General features: G+C 44.2%; 1 protein-coding gene across 3 annotated transcripts; it reads right to left on the bottom strand.

Moving 5' to 3' along the window:
• Nucleotides 1-749: 749 nt before the first annotated feature.
• Nucleotides 750-9,144, bottom strand: LOC136192040 (hemicentin-1-like). 3 transcript variants are annotated; one of them, XM_065980515.1, is made up of 12 exons: nucleotides 3,967-4,186; nucleotides 3,704-3,891; nucleotides 3,543-3,641; nucleotides 3,151-3,492; nucleotides 2,840-3,106; nucleotides 2,661-2,782; nucleotides 2,442-2,604; nucleotides 2,086-2,394; nucleotides 1,706-2,035; nucleotides 1,446-1,652; nucleotides 1,306-1,386; nucleotides 750-1,246 (listed from the first exon to the last, which is right to left on the bottom strand). In XM_065980515.1, exons 2-12 carry the CDS (start codon nucleotides 3,756-3,758, stop codon nucleotides 843-845), a joined length of 2,379 nt encoding a protein of 792 aa, XP_065836587.1. In that variant the 5' UTR covers nucleotides 3,759-3,891; nucleotides 3,967-4,186; the 3' UTR covers nucleotides 750-842. The 3 variants fall into 3 exon arrangements, with proteins under 3 accessions (XP_065836587.1, XP_065836589.1, XP_065836586.1); XM_065980514.1 differs by lacking the exons at nucleotides 750-1,246; nucleotides 1,306-1,386; nucleotides 1,446-1,652; ... (7 more) ...; nucleotides 3,704-3,891; nucleotides 3,967-4,186 and adding exons at nucleotides 5,691-6,314; nucleotides 6,369-6,451; nucleotides 6,502-6,715; ... (7 more) ...; nucleotides 8,774-8,976; nucleotides 9,029-9,144; XM_065980517.1 differs by lacking the exons at nucleotides 3,151-3,492; nucleotides 3,543-3,641; nucleotides 3,704-3,891; nucleotides 3,967-4,186 and adding exons at nucleotides 8,220-8,561; nucleotides 8,614-8,712; nucleotides 8,774-9,126.
• Between the last annotated feature and the right edge of the window lie 343 nt (nucleotides 9,145-9,487).

Here is a 9,487-nt window from a genome sequence, read left to right as displayed (position 1 = left end):
AACGACTGTGTGCTGCAGGAATGCGCGTTCGCGTGGCATGAAATTTCGGCGCATATTGCACACACGAACAGCGGTCCGTCTCATTAGAACTTAAATTGTTGACTCTGCATGCGCTCGTCAACGAACGCATACGTACACGTAACGATGCATGGTCTTAGGCGCGCGGCGCGCTGCATGCATGGTGCGCAGATCGGCTTCAAGGCATCGTCATCCCGGATCAATTGCTCTAGAAGAATCAAAGGAAGCGAGGAAGAACCAGATGTCGCGTATTTTGGGGGCCCTCTCGTTTGCTAAAGAGGACAGGCTATTTGCGGGTGCACAGCCAATGGACAGAGAGCAGGAGCGCGATCCTGATGGGGAAAGATACGCTGGTTGAGTTCAGGAGCTATGAAAGAAAGGCGATCGTCGATCAGATCGTTACCTGCGTCCGAATCGCTCCAACTCTTTCATCCCTACAACCACACGACAAGAATGTACTTCTTTTGGTCTAGTTGAACCTTTTCGTCGTCTGTTTCTCCTTCTTTCGAGCGATGGCTTTAGTTTAGAGCAGGCGCACATGCAGCCATATGAGATTAGGAAACCACGTGACTCACCCACTCAGGTATCTAATCATTCTCCGAAGAAATGCCTCGTTCTCAACGCTAACAAAGCCGTAGAGACAAGCTAATAAAAAATATTTTACCTCAAGTCATTCCTTCATATCTAGGCCTTCATGACCACACTGAGGAACGCAACAATAAATCTAGATAACAGAATTCAAACAACATACTAATGAATTCAGGCCTATCTGATTCTCTGCTAGCTGACTATGTAGAGTTCAAGCAAAGCTCAAGTATTGCTTGCTAATCACTAGCATCTGACTGTACAGTAACCTGCACGTTAACTGTTTCATAGAGAGAGGTGGTGGTCCATTTGATTTTGTCTTTCTTCTCTGGAGAAAAATCTTGAACGTCTTCATAGACGGGAAGGACTGTCATTTCTTGTCCTCTACCTGCATCGTTCAAGTCAACATTCCGCACACTTACATTTGATTGCATTTTGGCTTCCAAAATTGCTGGTCTTGACAAATAGGCGTTTGCTGCTGATGCCTGAGGAGCAGTTGGCCTGTCAGCTTCGGCTCTAGGCGACTGACAAAAAGAAATCTTTTTCTTCTTGAAAATCACCACAATGATTACGGCAAGAGCACTCATAGCAACTAGCACTGCCGCTAGCGTTACAGCAGAGGCCACTCCCGCTGACAGCTCTCCTTCAAAAAAAGAAATTACCACTCAATAAAATAACAATGAAAAGTTAATACTAAACTACCGGCTTTCTGAGTTGGCAGACGCGTCGTCGCAGATTCGATTGCAGTAATGTTCGTACTGTTACTAGCTGCCGATGGAGAATCTAAAAATTAAAGAAGCAGCCAATGTAAGCACCCACGGCTTTTTTCTGAGTGCACTTGCCTGTAACTGAGCTGCAGTTTTGGCGACTAAAACACGCTTCGACCTCGTTTTGACCACCGTAACAAGGATATCGATAGTTTTCTACAAAGTAACACGTTCTGTATCTCAGACGAAAACCTGAATTTCTGCCACAAGTCACACTGCAATGAGTTATAGATGACCAAAGAGACCAAAAGTTTCCGTGATATCTGATATAATATGGATAGTCTACAATACAAATATGACCAGCTAATAATTCCGCACACGTTACTAACACTTACCGATCAAAACTGACGCATTTTTGGCCTGACCAAAGTACGTCATTGTGGCTTGACAAGTGAAATTTGCGCCTATAGCATGTAGCCAATTATTGTAATAGGTCATCCTATTTGTAATGATGTCTGTTAAGTTTCGAACAAACAAATATAATCTCCTGTCGTAGACATAGATATAGTGGGAGGGCCCTGTTTGATTCATTTTGACGCCGTTTAGAAAAAATTGTAAAGAAGAACGAGGATAGCTCTGCCGCTCGGTGCAGACTAAGAGAAGTGATTTATCAGGATGAAACGGATATCTTTGCGAAGGAGAAAACATCACAGGCCGAGGAAAAGCTAAAGAGTGCTATCACATAACATACATATTTGCATGCATAAGAATTAACCTTTCGTGTGCATATAAGAGAAGAGATATGTCTCGAAAACGTACTGGTGATATACAAGAACCTGAATCTCGAACTTGTAAACTCCAGAATCGCTAGCTGTAGCGTAATCAAATGAAACATACTGACCAGAGTTAAATGTCGTGTCAAGTCCTTCAAATTTCAAAGCATTTAAGGAAATTCCATCTCGGAATATTCTCCGAATTTGGATTTCACTTCCACAGCACGAATAAAAATAAAACGCCACAGATGAATTAGTATTGACCCAGGAGTTGCTGCCATACATGTATATGTCGCCATGAAACAAAATGTCTATAAAACTGACGTAGTGAAGCTCATACTTTTGAATCATGCCTCACCTGAAGCATTCTTTCCAGAAAAAACAGCAGACGACGACTCCACCGCCCCGACCGAATTATTGGCGTAGCAGCTGTACTTACCAAACTTTTTTGAGCTTACGCGAACCCTGATCCATCGACTGACGCTGTCCGGAAACGAAGGATTTCGAATGAATTTCCCATCCTATAAAGGTCGAGGGTGAAACTGAAAGAAGAGACTGCTGGTACTGACCACTATACCTTCTTCCAGTAGATTTCCGGTTCCGGGATTCCATACGCATCACACCGAAAGTAGACGTACTCGGAAGAAAGGTAATAATCAAAAACAGCATCAACAGGTGCGTGAGTAATCACTGGAGGAACTAAGAAATCAGAAAACGTTACCTTTGACCAAATACCTTCTAAGATACAGAAGATACCATGAACTGCAACAAAGAACTGGTGTCTGACTGATCCTAAGTAGTTTTCAGCTATACAATCGTAGAGACCAGAATCCGTAGCCTCGTTAGCATTTTGAATACGAAGTTCCCCGTTCTCACTACCCTCAGGCAGAGTCACGTTCTCACCGTCTTTTTCCCACCGAACAGTAGGCTGGGGAAAGCCAGACGAGAAGCAAAAAAACGACACCGTTTTACCTTTCAAAATTGTTGTGTCATTTGGAGTGGAAATAAATTGGGGTTCTATTCCTGAAAAGAGTGTTTCACAAAAGTACTGGGCAACAACAATATACCTGGAAAAACATGATACTCTAACGAAAAGCCTCTTCGAGACGAGACGTATGAACCAGACGAAAATCTTATCACAACGGACGAGTCCACTTTGATGACATCACGGCTTCTAAAGTCATGTCGAGATCCGTAAATCACTGCCAAATTCTGAGTTTGATCTGTAATTCGTAAAGAATCGTTGATTGCTCCAGACAAATCAACGCTGACAATTCTGAGTAGGATAACAGATGGAGACAACGAAGAGTCAAAGGTCCAAGTACAGTTTCTGTTTCTATCGTAGTCCTCAGGAAAGCCAGGTGAAGTCAAATAACCTGCTGAGACTTTCAGCACATCTCCACAAGGCGCTATAGACATAAATTAGATTCTAAGTCACTTTTAATCGGACTGTACGAACATGCGCTAGAACATCGAAGACCAGTCCATCCTGAAGGACAAACGCAGTGAGAGCAGTCAGATGAAGCATAACCGTCATTGAAGCAGATTAATGAACAACCTATGGGGTACAAAGAAAAACGTTCTATAACAGCCCTATATGCTATTCCCGATAAACAGGACTTTGGACAGAAATGAACTTCAACAGAAAGAGTGTCCCCCAAAACAAGGTGAACATTGTCTACGCCAGTCAATGGACACGCACGAGATTCGCGAACGAAAGTGATCTGTTCGCAAGAGCTAGGATGTGAATTCCTGTTTTGGATTCTGAGATCTTATCGTTTGGCTACTCCGAATCATGTGTGAGGGCCCTAAAGGGACGGAAGAAAGGAGAAAAAAGAGGAAGGGTCCCCCTTAGATATAATATTCTATAGGTAGGTACGTACCTTCTAGGTCGTCGAACGAGTTCAGAAATTATGTCTCGAAGCGCCGATCGCGATCTGGCTCTGTTCGTTCGCGGAAGTACGACGAGAGATTGTTCGCACGCTTCAAGCGAGGCTTTTCTCGCACTTTCTTCCATCGATCACCGCCTCGGCGCTGGAATTCTTGCCGTTCGCCGAAGAAAAGTCGTCCGTTCGTCTGAGACGCGATAGTTTATCGATCACGTGCATGAGCGACGTTGTACTTTCCCGTACGTTGCCGAAAATGAGCACGTGCGGCAAGTGCCTCACTGTTAGTCGAAACTTTTCACGTGAGACGCAATTATTTCCTTTTATGGTCACGCGTAAAACCTCCAAGTTTCGCACCTTCGTTATCTGGCCTCCCGAGCCAATGAGAGCTCGTCTTCCTCGCTCTTATACTGGCACACAGCGCACACAATTCCTTGCGTAACCTCGTCGTCGATGCAGCGTGCAGTACAGCCGGTTAGTCGTGGAATAGGAGCAAAAAGTCGTCGCCCACAACGTCACTCCTCTGGACAACGATGGCGTAGTGATTGCAGGTCGCCGCTCACGCGGTTCTAATCCCTGTAGGGGCTGCGTCATCGGAGCGATCCAGTCCCGCTCTATAAGCTTCGCTACGTGCAGCTTGTACAACATGGGGAGTTGGCGGCGTCGGCCGGCTCTTCATCTCCATGCCGACTACACTACTGCATTCTGCTCGCGGCGGGTGCGACAGCTCCTCTGCGGCAGGGCTACGACTGTCGACAGGGACCGGTCTAGTTGTAGGGTTCTCTTCCCTATGCTATGATCGGCTCATGGGCTCACGCTGCTCATGGGTGAGCGACCCCTTCTACATTTGGCTCCATTTTTTGCGGCCTCTCCAGCGGTGCGAGCCCACCGTCCGTATGGAGGCCTAAAAGCTAAGTGGGCGATACGAAGCGAGCAAGTTTTATGCGCCATTTTTTAGATCGAAGACGTCGATAAGCGCCTAGTGTGACATAAGATATGAAAGAAGTGGCGTCATCATGCAGGTGCATGGTAAGCGGAGCCGCGTTATTGTCTTCGAATGGAAACTAAAGCCGACGCTTTTCCGGACTAATTTTGACTGTGAGCCGCATGAATGCGCGTTCGCGTGGCATGAAATTTCGGTGCATAGTTCACACAAAAACCACGGTCTCATTCGAACTCACGCGTCTACTTTGTCGACTCTGCGCTCGTCAACGAACGCAAATACGCAATGCTGCATGCTCTTAGGGGCGCGCTGAAAGCGTAGTGCGCAGATCGGCCTCAAGGCGTCGGGGGATCAATTGCTCTATAAGGAAGAGATCAAGGAAGAACTGTCGCGTATTTTGGGGCTCCTTCGATCGTTCGATCGCTAGCTTCGTTCGAGAAGACAAGCTAATCGCGCGTTCACAGCCAACGGAGAGAAAGCAGGAGTACGATCCTATGATATACGCTGGTGGAGGTAGGGAGCTATAAAAGAAAGGCGATAATCATCCGCTCATTCTTCCGCGTCCGAATCGCTCCAACTCATACATCCCTACAACCACACGTCAAAATATGTACTCGTTCCGTCTAGGTTTAACCTTTTCGTCGTCTGTTTGTCCTCAGCGATGGCTTTAGTTTAGAGCATGCGCACAAATAGCCATATAATGATTAGGAAACCACGCGACTCACCTAATATCTTGATGAGTGTACAGGTAGTACATTCTCCGAAGAAATGTCGTCGTTCTCTACTCGCTAAAACAAGCACTAGAGATCAGCTAATAAATGAAAAAATGTTACGTAAAGTAATTGCTTCATAGCTAAGCGTTCATGACAACTCTGAGGAACACAACTATAAATCTAGATAACAGAATCTAAACTACCAGAATATATTCATGAAATCAGTCTTATCTCATTTTTGCCAGCTGATTATGTAGAATCCAAGCAAAGCTCATTTATCGCTTCCTAATCACTAGCATCCGACTCTACAGTAACCTGTACGTTCACTGTTTCATAGATAGAAGTGGTGGTCCATTTCATTTTGTCCTTCTTCTCTTGACAAGAATCTTGAACGTCTTCATAGACGGGAAGGGCTGCCATTTTTTGTCCTCCAACTGCATCGTTCAAAGAAACATTCTGCCCACTTTTATTTGATTTCATTTTGGCTTTCAAAATTGCTGGTCTTGACGAATAGGCGTTTGCTGCTGACGGCTGAGGAGCAGCTGGCCTGTCAGCTTCGGTTTTAAGCGATTGACAAAAAGGAATCTTTTTCTTCTTGAATATCACCACAATGATTACGGCAAGTACACTCATAGCAACTAGCATTGTTGCTAACGTTACAGCAGAGGCCACCCCCGCCGACAGCTCTCCTTCAGCAGAAAAATTCCCACTCAATGAGTAACAAAAAATCATTTTAAAACTACCGGCTTCTTTTGATGGCAGACGGTTCGTCCTAGCTTCATTTGTTGTAATATTCGTAGTATTACTAGCTACCGTTGAAGACTCTAAAATCAGGCAACGTAAACATCAACCGCTTTGTTCTGAGCGTACTTTCCTGTAACTAAAAGTGAGCTGCAGTTTCGCTGACTATGACACGCTTCAACAGTGTTTCGACCACCATAACAACGATATCGATAACGATATTGTGAATAACATTTTCTGTACCTGAGACGAAAACCTGAATTTCTGTCACACATTAAACTGCACTGAGTTGAAGATGACCAAAGAGACCAAAAGTAATATCCGTAATATCTGATGTGAGATGGAAAACCTAAAGTACAAATGCGAAGCATGAATATTTCCGCTCACGTCACTGTCACTTACTAATTAAAACCGATGTATTTCTAGAATGACCAAAGTACGTTGTTGTAGCTTTGCAAGTGAAATTTGCGCCAAAATCTCCGTTCCAATTGTAATCGTTGTTCCTATTCGCAATGATGTCAGTCAAGTTTTCAACAGATAAATACAATCTGCTGTCGTAGACACGGATAGAGTGGGACGGTCCTGTGTGATTCATTTTAAGGCCGTTAAGAAAAAATTGAAGAGAGGAACGAGGATGGCTCCGCGGTTCAGTGCAGACTAAAAGAATTGATTCATCAGGATGAAACGGATATGTTTGGGAAGGAGAAAACATCATAGGCCGAGGAAAAGCTTAAGAGAGCTATTACATAACATATACACTCCGTTTGTATGAAAAGGAACCTTTCACGTGAATATAGGAGAAAAGAAATGTTTCAAAGACATGCCGGTGATTTACAAGAACCTGAACCTCGAACTTGTAAACTCCAGAATCGCTAGTTGTAGCGTAATCAAATGAAACATACTGATGAGAGTTAAATGTCGTGTCAAGTCCCGCAAATTTCAAAGAATTTAAGGAAATGCCATCTCGGAATATTTTCCGAATTCGGAATTCAATCCCACAACATGAAAAATAATAAAATTGAAATGTTACAGATGAATTAGCATCGACCCAGGAGTTGCTGCTGCCAAAGATGTATATGTCGCCATGAAACAAAACGGCTATATATTATACTGACGTAGTGAGGCTCAAAACTTTTGAAGCATGCCTAACCTGATGCATTCTTTCCCGAAAAAGCAGCAGACGACGAATCCACCGCTCCAACAGAGTTATTGGCGTAGCAGCTGTACTTACCAAACTGTTCTAAAAGGAGTCTAACTCTAATCCACCTACTGACGCTGTACGGATACGAAGGGTTTTGAATAAATTTCCCATCCTAAAAGAAGTCAAGCGTGAGACTAAATGAAACCGCTGCTGGTGCTCACCCCACTACCTTCTTCCAGTAGATTTCCGGTTCCGGGATCCCATACGCATCACATCGAAAGTAGACGTACTCGTAAGGAATATAATGTTCAAAAACAGCATCAACAGGTGCGTGAGTAATCACCGGAGGAACTAAGAAATCAGAAAACATCACCTTAGACAGAATACCAAATACAAAATACCATTAACTGCAACAAAGAATTGGTGTCTGACTGATCCTAAGTAGTTCTCAGCTATACAATCGTACAGGCCAGAATCTGTTGCCTCATCGGCACTTTCAATACGAAGTTCTCCGTTCTCACTACCTTCAGACAGCGTCACGTTCTCTCCGTCTTTCTCCCACCGAACAATAGGCTGGGGAAAGCCGGACGATAAGCAGAAAAGAGACACCGTTACACCCTTCAAAATTGTCGTGTCATTTGGAGTGGAAATGAATTGGGGTTGTGTTCCTGAAAAGGATTTCTCACAAGAGTTGTGGCAAACCACAATATACCTGGAAAAACTTGATACTCTACTACAAAGCTCCTTCGAGACGAGACGTGTGAACCAGACACAAATCTTATGACAACCGATGAGTCAACTTTGATAACGTCTCCGTCTCTAAAGTCTCGTCTATATCGGTAAATCACTGCCAAATTCTGAGTGCGATCGGTAATCCGCAAAGAATCGTTGATTGCTCCAGACAAATCCACGTCAACAATTCTGAGCAGGATAACAGATGGAGACAAGGAAGAGTCGAAAGTCCAAGTACAGTTTCTGTTTCTATCGTAGTCCTCAGGAAAGCCAGGCGAAGTCAAATAACCTGCCGAGGCCTTCAGCACATCTCCACAAGGTGCTAGAGATAAATTAGATTCATTCAAAGTCACGCTAAATAAAAGTAAACAAACATGAGCTAGAACATCGAAGACCAGTCCATCCTGAAGGGCAAACGCAGTGAGAGCAGTCAGATGAAGCATAACCGTCATTGAAGCAGACAAAGGAACAACCTATGGAGTAGAAAGAAAAACGCCTTACGTCAGCCTATACACTATTCCCGATAAAAAGGACTTTGGACAGAAATGAACTTCAACAGAAATAGTGTCCACCACGTCCAGGTGAACATATCGCAATGACGCGCACGAGATTCGTGAACGCAACTGATTCGTTGGGAAGACGATGCTTATTCTTGTTTAGAAATCTTAGATCTTATCATTTCGTTACTCCGAATCTCGCTTGATAGCCCTAAAGGGCAGGAAGAAAGGTGCCCATCCCTGAAAGAGATCGAAAACGAGCGTCCGGCGCCTAGCTATATATATACTGTACAGAGAGATGCAGAGAGGCTCTCAGACTTCGCCGATTGCTTGCGTGCCACGGTTTTCTCCTTCTTGGCTCAGAAACGTCGTCGAAAAGGAGAAGACATCTTTGCGCATGCTCGCGATCAGAAAGAAATAAAAGCATAATAAAAGTTGGAATAATAAAAAAGTAGGCAGACTCAACAAGTACGCTGCGAAGACATGCTTCTATATTTCATCATACACCAAATTTGAAGAGTCGTGTCTTTCCAATGGCCGGCCATTTTTGATAGCAACAGCGCAGTCGTAGAGAGGAAAAATAGAATCTGAATTGAGCGTATTTTCCTGACGCCCTCGTAAAGAGAAGGACCTTCCAACGCCGCGGCGTTCAACGTAAAATAAATATTTGAGTCAGATGACATATATTTGACACTTGGAGAAGTGGCTCCAATTGTTAGCCTCGTCCCCAGGCCCTTCCACCAGTGAGTGC

The sequence above is a fragment of the Oscarella lobularis genome, chromosome 10 (genome assembly GCF_947507565.1).
Source record: "Oscarella lobularis chromosome 10, ooOscLobu1.1, whole genome shotgun sequence".
NCBI lineage: Eukaryota > Metazoa > Porifera > Homoscleromorpha > Homosclerophorida > Oscarellidae > Oscarella > Oscarella lobularis.
This window is presented reverse-complemented; position numbering and strand designations above follow the sequence as displayed.